We start from the raw sequence: 17,083 nt of genomic DNA on the forward strand, positions 1-17,083 counted from the left end.
ACCCCACGACGTAGCTACCTTTATGTGTATGTGCATAACCAGTTATTGAGATATAATTCACATACTATACAGTTTACCCACTTAAAGTGCGTAATTCACAGTAGTTTTTAGAATATTCACAAAATTGTGCAACCATTGCCACGTTCCGATTTAAGGACATCTTCAACACCCCCAAAAAGAAACTATGTACCCATTGGCACTCATTTCATAGAGAAAGAAACTGAGACACAGAAGCTGCTGAGGGTCACACAGCCAGTAAAAGACGGAGCCAGGATTTGTACCCAAAATACTTGGGCCTGGAGCCATTTTCTTAACTATGCTGTAATGCAGTAGTTTTCAACGGGGAGATCCCTCTCTTCCCCCAGGGGACGTTGGACAATATTTGGAGACATTTCTGGTTGTCCCAACTAGAGGCTGCTACTGGCATCTACTAGTAACGGGTAGAGACCTGGGATGCTGCTAACATCCTACCATGTATAGGATGCCCCCACAACAGAGAATTATTTATTCCAACGCCAGGGCCCCACTCCTATGGGCCCTGCGATAATCCCATTCTGATGAGACCATTCTTCAGGAAAAAAAGCTGAGGGTCCCTCAGGGGTGCGGAGAAGTTGGGGTTAGCATAGGAAGGCTCTCAAACCACATTATGGTATAGATGACAACAGTGGGGGGAGAGAAATTCTGAACAGCATAGAGAAGACTCAGCAGGAAAGGGATCTGTGCTCCATTAGTGATGTCTGTCCTGGGTGAGTCTATTAGGAAAATTGGCAGGTTTCACATTTGTCAGGCTTGTCTCTAGGATGGGGGTCTCACACACAAATTCCCATAAGGCCAGGCTGGAAGATGAGTGCGGTAGCAGGTTGGGTGGTGGAAAACAGAGGAGCATCTCCTCTGGGTAGAGATGAGAGCTGCCATGCTCCTACAGCCTTCTGCAGCCTGTGGGCATTTGAGACAAGTGGTCATCTTTTTTCAAAAAGCTGCTGGGGATTTTAATGGGACATCTGACATTCAAACGTGGGTCTGAATTTTCTCAAAGCCCGCTGCAGGTCAAGCTAAACATGCCTGAGGGCCATCCGTTTGAGACCCGTTAGAGTGAGTGAGAGCTCGAGAGCACGCAGGGGGTACTGCATGAATCTTTGCTGAAGGAATAGTGAGTTGTTGGTGAGTTCAGGGAGATGGCAGGCCGGGCCCTCGCCCCTGGCGTGGGGTCTGTGTGGGGAAGAGTGGTGGCTTCCCCTCTGTGGTTCCCCTCTCCCCACTATTGCATCAGACCTGCTTACAACAGGTTGTAGCAACTTGGGTTTTTGCTTCAACTTCCTCCATGGTGGGTGATGGGGTGGGGCTGGGTGAGAACTGGCACCTTTTTTTTTAGGGCTTAGAAACTGGGTGGGGACGGGTAGGGGGAGTGTTTTCCAGCCAACTGATTGATCAGTTAAACACATATTTATTGAGTGAGGGTCTCCTATGTGCTGGGCCTCGTCTTCAGCTTTGGGGATAAGTGACCTAGATAGACAAACATCATTGCCTTCTGTGAACTGACATTCTGGAGGGGGAGATGGACGATAGACTAATGCACAGACATACATAATGTTCAGAGTGACAGGTGCTGTGAAGAAAGCAGGGTAGGAGTAGGGGCAGGCAATTTAGTCAGGATGATCTTGGAAGGACAAATATGACTCAGGGTCTTTGCATTGACTTTCCCTCTACCTAGAATGCCCTTCTCTCAGACACCCACACAACTGCTCCCTCACCTCAGTCCCTGAAAGACTGCTGTCAACTGATGGCCATGGGCGCCTTTTTGGTGCCCATGGTAGTCCCCAGTTTGGGGTCAGATGAAGGGGGTAAATTGTGTTCAACATTTTGTGATATAGCAGGGCTGAGAGACAGCTCAGTAGTGTTACAGCTCAGTTACAATACAGCACGGCCGTGGGGCTGCACAGCTGCGAGGTGGCTCTGGAGCCAGGCAGCCCGTGTTGCCGCCTGGACTCTGTCTCGGAGAGAGCTCTGCTCTGCTCCAGCCCACGAAGGCAGCTCTGCTTTGCTCTGGTGAGACAGCTTCATGGTCCAGCTTGGTAAACACAGTCTTTGGTGGGCTTCCTGAGCCAGAGGGGGCTGACTTATATAAAGAGACGTTCCTGCCTCTGGCCCCTGATTGGCCTGTCCTCATGTAAATGAGGACTCCAAATCCTCACAGTTTGATTGGTCCAAAAAGCAGATTTGGTTGGAATGGAGCCACTCTGATGGGTCGATGAAGATGCTAATGAGGATATAGCTGCACATCCCTGAATGGTTGAAATATGACTCCAGGAACTCCTTTATGAGGGCTGGCTCAGAGGGCAGGGGGACAGGTCAGGCAGGCAGTTCAGTGTGGGCGGTGGACAGTTGAGTGCGGCCTCTCCCTGGAGTATGGCTTGTGTGAGACCGCTGTTCAGCAATGGCTGCTAGGCTCTGTTTTTAAATTTGAACCCAATTAGCCACCCTGAGTCCTCTTGCTAGGCATTTTCTCTGCTGTGGTCAACACTGCTCAAATGTCATCTCCTCAGAGAGGCTTTTCCCGAACATCTCGGTGAAATAGCTGCCCAGCCCTGTCCCTCTCTGTTCCCTCATCCTGCTTTATTTTTCTCCATAGCACTTATCCTTACCTGCCATTTTATTAAAAAACCCATTTATAGTCTGTCTTGCCACTGCTCCATGAGGCAGGAATTCGATCTGACTTATTCGTTCACCGATGTGTTGTTGAGCACATTGCCGGGCACATAGTGGGTGTGCAGTCAGCGCTGACTAAATGGATGAAGGCAGGAATGAATAAACCCCAAGGTCATGTCTTGTGTCTCCAGTGCTCAGCTTGATGCTTGGCCCACAGTAGGCCCGGGGTAATGTTTGTTGGCACGGGTAGTACCTGGTGATGGCTTTCTCCCCCCAGAATAGAATCATAAGCAATTTCCTGTTTCCTTGTGTAGTCCAGTCCACTTCCCTCAGCCCAGCCCCTGTACCACTTCTTACAGGAAGTCTTTGTAGTAACAGAGTTTTTACCTGCATCAGCTTCCTTAAACCTCCACAACTGCCTCTTTTTTCGGATGAGGAAATAGACTCCGAACAGTTCAGTGACTCACCGAGGTCATGTGCTTGGCAGGCGGATGGAGTGAGGTGGAGAGGTGTGCTGACGAGGCCGCAAATGGCTTTGTGTGGTGGTGATGGGGCTACGGCGGCACACTACAGTTTGTAAAGCCTTCCCCCCTCACTTCCCCCCAGGGGACTTGGATAGAACTGAGAATAGTACTGTTTTTAGGATGGAAAAGCCAAGTAACAGTTAATAAAAATAATATAGAGTAAATGTAAATGTTCCTGGCACATAGTAGGAGGTCGATCAGTGGTGTCGAGCCAATTCCAGACGTTTCCTTAGGAAACGCGGTGGGTTCATGTTTATCTTCATCAGGGTTTGGACCCCCTGAGGATGCTTTATATACCCCACTGCCAGCACGTGCAGGCCTTTGCTGGTGGCTTGGTCTGGCCAGCAGGGTGGCTTCTGCACAGACCGGAAGTGCCAGGGAATTCACACCCGCCTCCTGCCCTCAATCAACAACCAACAGGACTGGTGTATAAACGTCCCAGCTCCCTCACCCTCTGGGGGAATCACTCTGAAGAGCGTGTTCTACACTGGCTCCCGGTTCTGAAAGGGATTGAGCCCCGTCACCCACCCTGACCACTTGCCTGATCTCATTCCCTATATTGGCTGCCCTTCCCTGCCTGTGTCTGCCGGGTCTTCTCCCAATTCAACTGCTTTCACCCAAATCCTTGTCTCAGGGTTTGCTTCTGGGAAGGGAGCCAGCCCAAGGCTCCCGTCATGGTAAACCTGCTAAAAGTGCCCTCAGACCACGCGCTGTGTGTATGCAGCTGTGATAGAGCTGGTTGGTACTTGATGCACTGATGTAGCTTGTGCTTGGTAGACATTTAAGCCAAGATGTACTAATTATGACAGCACAGCGTTCTTTTTGAATTTGGAGCTAGCACTCATGTTTTTTAAGGCCTCCAACGTTTTCATCGGTGAGGGACAGTGCCTCTCACGCCGAGGCCAGCGGTAAGGGGCCCACTTTTGTTCAGGGCAACATGGAATGAAAAGTGCCCGTCCCTCCCCTGCTCATTCATTGAGCACCTTCTGTGGATCTGGGGACTCCCAGCATGGGGGTGAAGGGAAACGCAGAGGCAGCAGGCTGTTGACAGGCTGTGTTGTGTTTAATTCCCACTTTAGCACCTTGAAAGGTGAGACCCCGTTACCCAGACACAAAGACTGCCGGTCTGACCCCAGGGCCCTGTTGGTGATTCATGCCCCGTTTCCTCTTTTCCTTAAAAGGGGATCCTCGCAGCACAGCTCATGGAATTGCAGGAAGGACAGACAAGCTGGTCACCAGTCACCCACTGAGCCCATGTTTACTGAGCCCCGTTCTGTGCCAGGCTCTGGTCTAGGCCCAGGGGTGGGTGCCGCCTGACATTGCAGAGGGCAAATGGGCAACAGGCAAAGGAATAGATAAGTATCTGTGGAGGCAAGTGCTGCAGGGGTAGATGAGGAAAGATAAGACAGAGTGAGGGGGAGGGGGGCGCTTCTGCTTTACATGGGGCAGTGGGAGAAGGCCTCTCAGAGGTGACATTTGATTCTAGATGGGAAGGGAATAAGGGAAGGGCCCTGTGGATATCTGGAGAGAGTCTTCCAGACAGAGGGAGCAGCAAGTGCAGAAGCCCCGAGGCCGGACTGCTTGGTGTGCTCGAGGAACAGTGTGGAGGCCTCACCTGTGGCTTGTTGGTAGTGCCTCCCGGAGGAGGTTCATCGGTTAAGCACAGTGCAGCATATCTGCGCGGTTACTGGAGAATGACCTGAATTCTGTGTGATATGTATAATCCATAATGTGCTGTCTGGAATGTGACATAAAGGAGTCCGTTTGAAGTTGTGAAAGGAAGGTTATCTTCGCTCAGTCCTCTCCGTACAACAGCGGTGACTGAATATGTAACCTTCCTTGGAGATGATGTCTGAAATCTGAAATTTGGGTCTTTGGGGAAAGCAGGTTCTGGGCCAGTGAGTCCCTGTTCTCAGCACAGGCCTGCCCCACAGGGGGTGCCTGTTGAGAATGGAGGGGGGAGGTTTTTAATCTCAGCCTGGGTGGCCATAGGGGCTGTAGATGGGGAGGGGCCTTTTATTCTGCCCCGCGTTGTGGAAGAGCCAGGCCAGCTCGCGGAGGGTGGCCAGGATGGGCACCTTCCTTGTGGGGGGAGCTTGTGGTTTCCAGAGTCAACACAGTGAAGGAGGGGTGGGCAGTCTGGAGGCCCCACTGCAGAAGGAAAACCTTGTCATCTGGCTCCTGCTCGTCTCTCTGCCTGCAGACACTGCCCTCTTCGCACCGGGGACGCGTGTCCTCCAGGAAGAGAATGCAGACTAGCCTACGGAGGGAGGTGATAATTGAGGAAAGATGCTGAGAAAGTGATAATTGGGTTGGGCAAGAGAGAGCCTAGTACATTTAGTGACCTCTCCTGTTAAAAAAAAAAGAAAAGAAAAACATTTATGTTACAAAAGGACTTTTGACGTACAGTTAGCATGGTCATTGTAGAACTTTGGGAAAAAAACAGAAATGAAGAAAGAAGAAACTTGAAATCACTGATAATTCTACTCTCAGATTTAGGTTTCGTGGCTATAGATAGAGCCCAAAGGACAGTGCTTTAAAGGAGATGAACGTTTTTTTCTTTCTTACTGAATTATAGGCAGCTCTGGGCAGATACGTTGGCTCTGCTGTCATTAGAGACCTAAACTCCTCCTGAATTGCTACTTCATCCTGGTCCACACAAGGCGGTCACTTCATGGTCCAGGATGGCGGCCTGACCCCCGGGCATCACAGCTGCTGTCTAATCAGTGGGAAGGAGGAACAGCAGAAGAGACCCCTTTCCTATTTCTCTCCTCATCCCGAAGGATACTTTCAAGTAGTTGTGCCTAATACATCTACTTCTACTAGCCCAAACTTAGTCCCATGGCCACACCTAGCGACAAGGGAAGTTGGGAAATAGCACCTCTATGATGAAATCTGGGGTTCTATTTCTAAAGGAAAAGGAGAGACCAGATATTAGGGGACAGCTAGTAATCTTGGCCATTGTCTCACACAAGTCTAGGGTATTCTACACTTGCTTTTTCTATGTTTATGTAGAGATAATTTATTTAACCCCAAATTAGATTACATTTTATGTACTCTTCTGTGACTTGGGTTATTTTTAGAGTTAGAGATACATCAGCAGCCTTTTTTCATATCACTAAATAGACTTCTGCAAACCCAGTTTTAACATGATTTTCTTCCGTCAAGATAGACAATTTGCCCGGCCAGTGTGGCTAAGTGGTTGAGCGTAGACCTACGAACCAGGAGGTCAGGTTCGATTCCCGGTCATGGCACATGCCTAGGTTGTGGGCTCGATCCCCAAGTATGGAGCGTGCAGGAGGCAGCCCATCAATGATTCTCTCTCACCATTGATGTTTCTGTCTCTCCCTCTTCCTTTCTCTCTGAAATCAATAAAAATATTTTTTAAAAGATGGACAGTTTACTTAACTAAACTTCAGGTGATAGAATTATACGTCAGATACTGAAGCTAAATCTTGTTGCCATGTGTGAGATTTACTTTCCCCTGTGGGATAAATGCCCACAACTTGAATGGATGGAGCAGAGCACCTGGGCTTTGGAGGGGTCAGTGGGTATTTGGCTTGTGTGGGGTTGCTTAGAGCAGGCTGTGCAAAGCCATCGTGTGCTGTTGTTACCACTAGTTTATTATTACTACTTGGACGCAGACCCCTGCTATTCAGTGACACTCTGCTTCCCTGGACCTCTCGCCACCCAGTCCAGATGGGAGGATGGAGTCCTCAGCACCCCCTTTCCTCTGTCCTCACTGCGGTGGGGGGGCTGCCCTGACTCCCGCCTCCCCTCTTTTCTAACTGGTCCCCTGGCCCTCTCAGATTTCGCCATATGTCTGGTGAGGTCACCCTCGCCAAGAGGGGATGTCCTTGGGGGCATCTAGGCCCTCCCTCAGCGATCAGGTTGCCAGTTAGTCTCTGAGAGTGACTTCCAGGCTTCTTTCTATTCCTGTTATCTCCAGGGAGGGATTTATGCTCCCAAGGCTGTAGCCACAGGTTCCAGACAGATGGCAGCTCCCCGGGGGCACCTCCTAGGGCAGCTGCTACCTGTTTTATGCGTATTCCGTGCGTTGTCTGTAGACTTGGGGGAAAAACAGAAATGAAGAACGAAGGAACTTGAAATCGCTGGTAATGTGTGTAGGGGACTAATCACCAGGCCAGACTGCCTGGCTTTGAGGCCCACCTCTGCCCCTCTGGCTGTGTGGCTCTGGGTAAGCCAAGAGATGTGGGTGCTGGCGGCTGGAAGTGGTACTGGCGGGCGGGCACCCCCTGGGTAAGGGGTGTGGCTGGGGTCTGGATGGCAGGGACTGCCAAGTGTGTGTATTGATGTGGATAAAAGTGGAAGATGTCATGAATGGAAAAAGCAAGTGTGTCATCCGATATGTAAAAGAGCATTCTTTCTTGCCTCCCGATTCACAGGTGCGTGGGAAGCGAGCAGAGGCACCGCCTCCAGGGCCAGAGGTGCCTTGTAGGGAGGGCAGGTGCACAGGTGGCCCACCGCTCTCTGTAATGATGAATTTCTTCCTGTTTGTGCTGGGAGGGGGGATTCACATGGTACCCGGGAAAAGTGAACTAACCCTAGGTGCTCGCCGAGGAGGCTTTGCATGTGCATTCACCTGAGTACCCACCACCGCGGTCAAGAAGAACATTGCCAGACCCTCTGAGGGCTCCCTTATGCCCCTTCCCCGGCCGCACCTCCCCAGGTTTGATAAATTTCTTTTTGGAAATAGTTTACAGCACATTTGGCTCCATGCTAAGATTTGCCCCATGATGCCTCTGTGGGTGGGTGTTAAATTTTTCTCTGTCTTTTTCTGGGTCCTTGATGTACTCCATGCTCATCATCATAGAAAGGAGGACCTGGGCAGACGCGGGGCGGTGGCCCAGGCAGAGGTGCGGCGCGGACAGAGATTCCACGGCCGAAGCAGAGTCGCAGGCGGCCCGGGAAATCCTGAGAACGGTCTCATCTCTACGGGAGGTTTCCAGGCTGAGCGCTGCTTTTGGCCGAGTGTGCCAGAGCCGTCAGGACCGGGACAAGGAGCGGCCCCAGTGGGTCCCTTCATTCCCCGCCTGCACCAAGGGCTTTGGCGCCGCCTGGAAAAGCCGGTCGTGTCCTGGGTAGCACGAGGCTGGGCCCGTAGCCCCTGCCTGCCCATTCTTTCCGGGTCACGAGCTGCCCATGGAGCCCATCACACTGGCCTGTTTGCGGCTCCTCTGTGGGTGGCCCGAGCCTCTCATTGTCCCAGCACAATAGTGGTGGCCCTGCTCGTGTGAAGAAACCGGGACAGGAAGCCCCGATCTAGGTCAGCCTCACTGCACGGCCAGCTTCCTGCTCTCCCTGGCTGTGCTTTGTCCCCCTCCGGTCTGAGGAGGCTGGAGGCTGGATTTCCCAGCAGCATCACAGGCCCTGGGGAAACATCCTCTAGGAACCCCTGGTGAAACCCCTGTGCCCTGTCCCCCTCCACGCATTCTCCTTTAAGAAGAAAAATCAGCAGGTTACCAATGGCCCCAGTTGAGGCTCCTGCCATGTGCCAGGCACTGTGCCAGGCACTTTCTATCCCTTCCTTTGATTTCTGAGTGCCAGGCGCTAGGCTAGGCCCTGGGGTGACAGCTGGGAATAAGGGAGGCAAGGTCCCTGCCCTCATGGAGCGTCCACTTACTTTATCCTGATACAGTCTTGAAGGTAAGACACTATTATTAAGTTCTCCATATTTGGGGAAAATAAACTGAGGCTCAAAGAAGCTAATGTACTTCCCTGAGGTCACACACACAATCAAATCGTCAGTTTCCAAACCTGGCCTCTGCTGTTGGATTAGGGTAAAAGTTTCATTCCAGCCATGCTCCCTCTTGTCTTGGCCTCTCCCTTAGGAGCTGGTGTAGATCGCTTAACCTGAGTCTTTTTATTTGTTAAGTCCGCTTTTAATGCCAGACGGGAAGGTGATAAGTGCATGAAGACAGGAGGGCCTCTTGGAGGTGACATATGAGCTCAGGCTTGACGAATGAGAAGAAGCTGGCCCAGAGGAGAGCTGGGGGAGAATATCCTGCTAGTAGGAAGAGCAAGTGCAAAGGTCCCGAGGCAGGAATGTGCCTGGCAGGTGGAAGAAATAAGAGAGAAGGAAGGTATGGCTGAAGATTATTGAGACGTGGGGGGATGGAATGCTGGAAGGTGAGTTTAGAGAGATTAACTAGGACCTTATGGGCTGTGGAAAGATTTAGACTTTTTAAAGTATAGTGTAGAGAGTTTTAAGCCGTGGATTGACAGGATCTGATTTACATATTTAAAAGGATCCCTCTGGCTGTCTGTGTGGAGAAGACTTTTGGTGGGGTGGGGGGCAGGGGCCACGGGAGGAGGTGACTGCATTAGTCCAGGCAGGAAAGATGATGGCTTTGGATTAGCAGGGTGGCTGCGGAGGTGGGGATAAGTGGTCGGATTGTTAATACATGCGGAGGGTGAAGTGGATAGCATTTACTAACAGATGGAAATGGAGCGTCAGAGAAAGGAGGTCAAGGATCAAGGACCACTGGGCTGGGCCGGTGGGTTGGCTGGAGCACCAGCAGAGGTGCCATTAACCAGGCTGGGAAGAGCTTGGTGGTGTGGGTCGGAGGGAGGGTCAGGAACTCGGCTTTGGATGGGTTAAATTCGAGCTGCCCCTTGGCCATCCAGAAGGGGACGTCGGGTCGGCAGAAATCCGGGTAGGAGTCTGGAAGTCGGGGAGAAGTCTGGGCTGGGGATGTAAACCCAGGCGGAGGGGCTGGTGGAGATGGCCCCGCAGTGAGCGGGACAAAGACACGGCTGCCTTGCTCTGTGTCCCTGACTCTCCTGTCTGTGACCCACCATGTGGAGACCTGCAGGTGGCCAGCTCCTCATCACAGCCACGGGCGCCTCTCCGGGTGATGGGCAAGGATCTGACAGCCATCTGTGGAGGGCCAGCCTCCTTCCTGCCACCTTCCCCTGCTTCCCTCCATCCTGGACTGTCCCCTCCACATCCCCACCACTTAGACATCTCCCCAGACAAGCGTGGTTGGATGAGACATGCGCTTAATTAACCCGCAGCTGAGCTCTGACAGGGACAGTGTGTGCTCATCCGGCTCCCCGCTCCCGGAGTCCCTGTGTTTTAATCAGCCGCTGCAGGGAGGGCTCCTGGCTGGCCACCATAGCGCATCCTGGCCCTGTGGCCGTGACAGGACCGTGAAGTCATTTTTGCAGGGTCTCCACCTGGCTGTTGCCAGGCCAACCTGGGGCTAAGTCCCAGAGTCCAGACAAACCAGGCCGGGTTTGCTGTGCGTGACTGGCCTCGGTTTCCCTTCTGTGCTGTCTCCCATTTCCACGTTTCTGTCCCATATTTGTTCTGTTCCCTGGCCCGTCCACCGGACTTTCTCAGTAGCTCTTCCAATGTCTGCTCTCCCACCCACACCAGTCAGGCCACCATCATCTCTCAGCACGGCTGCACCCCTCAACTCTGGTCCCCCCACTTTGATGCTCGAGCCCTATCCAGTTCCTCACAGAAACAGGGCTGTTTTGCCAACATTTAAAAATTGGGAGACTTTACTTTTAAGAAATCCTAATTTCTGGCTTCTCTTGGGAAAAAACAACAACCACACCCCAAAAACCCAAACCCGGAACATCTGGTGATGTTGGGCCTGCTGCCTTGCCACCGGGCCACACTCGGAGGGGACAAGTGGCCACTCCTTCGAGGGGTATGCACTGCCTGTTCCCCACAGACCCTGCTGCTCCTTCCTTTGTTGCCCATCACATCACCTGGAGAGAAGTGATTTCTCTGTTCCGAGCCCCTGAAAAAAGTGGTAGAACGCCTGTGGTCCATCCATACAGTAGGATCCTGGGCAGCGTAAAAAGAGAATGCGATGCTTCCCGTGTGATGACAGGGAGAGATAAATAAGTTGCATTATTAAGTAGAAAAAACAGGACCAGCACATCCTGTGTTTGCTGCCATTTTTTGGAATGTAAAAAGGGAAAAAGAATAAGAATAATATATGTATAGCCCGGCTGGTGTGGCTCAGTGGTTGAGCATTGACCAAGTCAGGGCGCATGCCTGGGTTGCAGGCTCCATCCTCAGAAGGTAGGGGGCGTGTAGGAGGCAGCTGACCAATGATTCTCTCTCATCATTGATGTTTCTGTCTCTCTCTCCCTCTCCCTTCCTCTCTGAAATCAATAAAAATATATTTAAAAAAGAATATATGTACATACATGTATAATATGTATGTGCATGTATATATACACATATGTGTTTATTTTTCCAGCTTTATTGAGATATATTTGACATATAACATCGTGTAACTGTAAGGTGTACAGTGTGTTGGGTCAATCCAGGTATATACTGCAAAGTGATTACCACCACAGCGCAGCTTTCAAGTATATAATACAGCATTAACTGTAATCACCGGGTGTACATTAGATCCCTAGAACTTGTTCATCTTATAACTGGACGTTTGTACTCTTTGACCAGCATGTATGTGTATTTTTTACATAAAGATCTTCTGGAAGGATATACTAGGACCTAGTAGTGGTGGTTCCTGGGGGTGCTGGGGAGGGACTCGATGGATGGGGCCTGCGGTGTAGGAGAGATATTTTTTTGTATTTCTGCGCCATGTGAATGTGTTATTACTTAGAAATTAAACTTTTAGAAAAAGAAAAAAAAGGGAAAATTAATAATAGTCTGAGAGGGGCCCATGGTGGTGAAGCAGGGCAGGGCTCTGTGGTGGTTTCTGCACAGGGCCTGATGTAGTAGATGCTCCATAAACACTTGTTGACTGAATGGCAGAGTAGTTTTTCCTGATTCGCTGCTCATGTCCCTGGACGTGGTACTTCCCAGGTCCTACTTGGTGTTTGAACGTGAGACCTTCCTTTCGGGCCCCCCCTGGGAGATCAAGGCGTGGACACTCATATCTTCCTACTTTTCTCCTCCAGGCATTTCTGCATCGCATCCGGCAGAACGTGGTGGACTCAGCGGAGAAGGGCCTCACGGAGGAGAATGTCAAGGTGTGGACACTTGGGTTGGCCCCTTTGCAGACTGTCCCAGCTGCTGTGTGCCTTGCTTCCTCCCTGAGCGATGCTTGGAGGGTGCTCGGGGGTCTGGGATGCCTCCACCTCGCTAGCAGCAGCTTTTGTCTTCCTGTAGCAGGCTCCCTGCAGCCCCCAGGCCTCTCAGTCCTGTGAGCTAACCGTGCCTGGTGGGTCAGGAGGACTCAGCCTCAGGCTTCCACTCCCCAACTCAGGACTTTCTCCTTGCTCAACATGACCATCTTGTCTTCCAGCCTCCTTGTGCCAAGCCCCCTGGCTTCCAGCCAGCAGAAAATCCCTTCCCAGGCGCCCCTGGGAGCCTGACACCTCCAGCCCCTGCCGTGCCCTGGGCATTGAATGTGCAGGCAGGGAGATGAATAATTGGGTCCAGGCTTCGTTTTGGCAGTGGCTCTGGGGAGTTTCGGGAGGACGTCAATAGGCCCTCTGTGTGCACGGTGGAGGCCCCAGTGCTCCCCGGGCCTGGCTTTCTCGTGTGACCTCACTCCCGGGGAAGCTGCCTTCAGTCCTTGGGGCTCCAGGGTCCTGGTCCCAGGGGAGAAGGGGAGACAGGGCAGGGAGGGGGTCAGGGTGCCAGCCTGTATAGCACACAAAGGACTTGGTCAAGCAGGACTCCCCCAACCTCCCTGCCTGCCTGCCCACATGTCTTGATTAATCTGGACAGTGACCTGCACATTGACAATTCTGAGCTCAGTGTTTTGGGTAAGAAAGCTGAGGCTTAGAGATGGAAAGAGACCTGTTCTGGGTCACCGCATGGCTGGTCCCTGGAAGTGCGGGGATCGGAACTTTTCATTCATTCATTCACTCATTCACTCATTCGTTCAGCAAGTATTTACTGAGCACCTACTGTTTATTACATCTCTTTATTACAACCTGTTATAACTTAAAAGTTAATAAAATTTCAGATTGCAATTTATTACAGTGTATTTTTTTAAAAAATTATCTCTTACCCTGGCTGGTGTGACTCAGTTGGTTGGACGTTGTCCTGTGTACCAGGAGGTTGCTGATTCAGTTCTCAGTCAGGGCACATGCCCGGGTTGTGAGCTTGATCCCCAGTAGGGGGTGTGCAGGAGGCAGCTGATCAATGATTCTCTCTCATCATTGATGTTTCAATCTCTCTTTCTCTCTCTCTCTCTCTCTCTCTCTCTCTCTCTCTCTCTCTCTCTCTCTCTCCCTCTCTCTTAACACCAGTAAACTATTCTTTAAAATAATGACCTTTTAATGAGGTATAACTCACATATATAAAGGTTGCAATTCTAAATGCGGGCTCCTCTGTGTCCCATCCCAATAATGCCCCCTCCCCAAGGATAACTGCTGATTGGTTAGCATTAATTGATTCTGCCTGTCCTTAAATTTTATATAAAAATGGGCTCTTTCATTATGCCTGGAGCCTTTTGCTCACTGTTATGTCTGTGAGATTTACCCATGTTGTTGATCCACTCTTTTTATTGCTGTGTAGTAGCATGGTATGAATGTACCACGATTTACTCATCCATTTTCCTGTGGTGGATATTTGAGTTATTTCCAGGTTTGGCTATTATGACCATTCGTGTTACACCTTTTGGTGGACACAGGTTCTCAGTTCTTTTGGGTGTAAACTCAGGAGACAGATATTTATTTTGAAGTTTTACAGCCATTCTTTGAAGCAAGGGTAACAGTAAGATCTAGCATATGAGTCTTTGACATAAGCAGAGAGATTCAACCAGGTGATCTTGACAGATGAGAGAAAGGAAACTAACCACAAACGATGCGGGTGATTCTTCCAGACACTGCTTGGGAGTCCCCTAGGATGAGGCCCTCGAGCTCTCAGCCTTCTCTACCCACCCTCAGGACGTCTCCCTCTGCAGACTCTCTGGTGCATTCTCGGGTCCGGGGATCCACAGGGCTGATCTTCATTCTTTCAGGTCTTGACTTAAATGTCACCTTCTCAGAGCAGCTGTCCCTGGCTCCTGTATTTAAATTTGCAAACTTCTTCTGCCCGGTCCTGGGACTTACTTCCTGTTTTATTTGTTTATTATTGCACCTAGCAAACTATAGTTATTTGTTTGTTTTCTGCCCCCTTTCACTAGAATGTCACTTCCATGGGGGTAGGCACTTGTTTGTTCCCTGATGTACCCCCAGGCCTCTAACAGTGCCTGGCACATAGTAGGTGCTCAGTCAGTACTTGCTGAATGAACAAATGAATAAGAGACCCTGGAAGAAGCTGTAAACCAGTAGTAACACAGGTTACCTCGAGCCATGGTGGGTGGGAAGTGGGGAGATGGTGGGAAAGGGACTCCTCACTGAATTTATATTACTGTGTTTTTGATTTTTGAATCATGTGAGTGCCTTCTTCAAATTTACATTGAAAAATGCATCTGTTTCGGAAGATTTGACTTTGGGTGGTGGCCATACAATGCAATATACAGATGATATATCATAGAACTGGGTACCTGAAACCTATATAATTTTACTAACCAATATCATCCCAATAAATTTAATTAAAAATGCTTTAAAAAAAAAGAAACAGAAAAAGCCATTTATGCAGCTCAAAAGGACCTAAAGGAGATGAAAGTCTCCCCTGAGTCTCCTTCCCAGAGGCCCTTACAGGTACCAGCTGTGTCCTTGCCAGGCTGTCCCCGCTGCTGCCAGCACGGAGAGGAGTGACCTTTCTGTGTGTTATTTTACACAGACGGGCCAATACCGGGATTCTGTGTGGCACCCTGATTCCCCCCACACAACAGTGTATATCAAGGATCATTCCGTGGTCCATATCCATAGATCCAGATCTGCAGATTCTTTTTAGAGGCCACATGTATTTTAGTATGTAGTATGTAGTGGGATGTAGTTAATTGTGACCAGTCCAGTTTGTTTAACTATTTGATGAGTCCTCATTAATGAACATTTGGCCTTTCCCCGGTCTTTTGCTACTGCAAATAAGGCTGCAGTATACGTTCGTGGTCATCCACCAAGTTCTCATCCTTGGCACAGTTAACACTTTGGGCTGGACGATTCTTTGCTGTGAGGGGGCTGTCCCGTGTATTACAGGATGGTTAGCAGCATCACCTACGAGATGCCAGTAGCATCTTCCCCCACAATGTGTGACAAACAAAAGTGTCTCCAGGCATTGGCAAATGTTCCTCGGGAGGCAAAATTGTTCCTAATTGGAAATGACTGATTGAAAGGTCAAATTCTGAAATATAGAAATGCTGGGTGAGAGTGTATGTGCATTTCAAGCTTTATAGACTCGTTAGGGGCCATGGGCACTCATATATTGGTCGTGAGAGTTGAAAGAGCATATGTCGAACATGCTTCCCTATTGTATTTTCTTCTGCTACATCATCCTAATGGTGCATTGAAGTACCTTGATTGTTTTAAAAAGCAGTCATATGGTTGGCCATACCGTTTGTGGCCACGATGAAGACTGAGATGAATGTCTAATAAATTCTCTGCACGCTGGGTGTGCAGCTCAGTTCTGCTGCTTACTGGATGTGTGTGTGACCTTGGCAATGTTAATTACTTTCTCTGAGCCTCCGTTCTTCATCTACAAATTGGGGATAATAATGGTTTCTCCCTCATGGAGTCAGAGTGAAGATTAGCTGCCGTAAATGCATATAAAGTTCTTAGCACAGGATTAGGCATTAATCCTGTTTAGTTAATGTTGGCAATATTTTTTATCATTATCATTGTTTTTATTAGTGTAATCTGGCTCACTCAGTGTGTGAGTGTCCACTTCATCACACCCTCACTTGCTTTGGAGGTTATGTGTTTATTTTATGCTTGATTTTTATTTTATGCTTGATTTAGCTCGCCCTCTGTGCCTTGATTGACACTGTCCTTGGGCCTCGCTTCCCCCCACAGATCCTGTTCTCGAACATCGAAGACATCCTGGAAGTTCATAAGGATTTCTTGGCTGCCTTGGAGTATTGTTTACATCCGGAGCCTCAGTCTCAGCACGAACTTGGGAACGTTTTCTTAAGATTCGTGAGTACCATGCCCCAGCCCCTGTCGGAGCCTGCAGCTTTTGGGAAGTGGGCTTCTCCCCTGATTGAGAAGTAGGGATACTCAGGCCTGCATCCTTGGGTTGATGGAAAGACTCAAAGAGATAAAGCAGTGAAGTGTGTAGCATAGAGCAGTGGTTCTCAGTCATGGGTGTTTTGCCTCTGGGGATGTTTGGCTTTGTCTGGAGACATTTCTTACTGTTACAGCTTTGGGGTGGGGTTGGGGGCAGGTGGCTACTGGCTTCTAGTGGGTGGAGGCCAGCGATGCCACCAAACATCCTCTAATGCACAGGATAGCCCACATGGCAGCATTATTCCCCCTCAAATGTAAGCAGTGCCGCGAGTGAGAAACCCTGGTGTAGAATAAGCTCTGGGTGCACATTGACGCTGCCGTAGTCATTGTCGTCATTATCACTAACTCCCTTCTCCAAAGCAGCGGTCGCCAACCGGTGCTCCGTGCACCACTGGTGGTCCGTGAGGTCCGAAAGGTCGGCGACCGCTGGTCTAAAGGATCACGTCTTGGTGGTCAGAGTCTAGGATGACACAGCCTGGTGTAGCTCTGCCCTCGGAGTTGCAGCTCAGGGGAAGCCACTGGCTCATGTTGTGTTGGGAGGGCAGTGCTCCCAGCCAGGCTGCTGAGCTGCTTGTAAGCTGTGTTACACTCAGCAACTTGTTTGGACTTGTTTGTACCTCAGTGTCCTCATTACTTGTAAAATGGGTAAAAAACTAGACTTGCCCATGATGTTATTGAGCATTGAGTGAGCTAATGGAAGGAGAGTGTTCAGAACAGCTCCTGGCTCAGAGTAAATGCTCATGAATGTTGGATGCTATTGCCCTGGCTGGTGTTGCCCAGTGGTTAGGGTGTTGGCCCACGCACTAAAGGGTCTCGAGTTCATTTCTGGTCAAGGGCAT

The 17,083-nt window shown here is 50.1% G+C and overlaps 1 protein-coding gene across 1 annotated transcript in view; it reads left to right on the forward strand.

Annotated features, from left to right (window-relative positions):
- Positions 1–17,083, forward strand: part of PREX1 (phosphatidylinositol-3,4,5-trisphosphate dependent Rac exchange factor 1) — a 182,020-nt gene that overhangs the window by 70,188 nt on the left and 94,749 nt on the right. Inside the window, exons 2-3 of the mRNA XM_079783577.1 lie at positions 12,081–12,152; positions 16,032–16,154. Coding sequence (XP_079639703.1) covers positions 12,081–12,152; positions 16,032–16,154 — 195 coding nt within the window. The remainder of the gene's footprint in view (positions 1–12,080; positions 12,153–16,031; positions 16,155–17,083) is intronic.

Source organism: Cnephaeus nilssonii (assembly GCF_951640355.1).
Source record: "Cnephaeus nilssonii genome assembly, chromosome: 11".
In the NCBI taxonomy this organism is placed as follows: Eukaryota; Metazoa; Chordata; class Mammalia; order Chiroptera; family Vespertilionidae; genus Cnephaeus; species Cnephaeus nilssonii.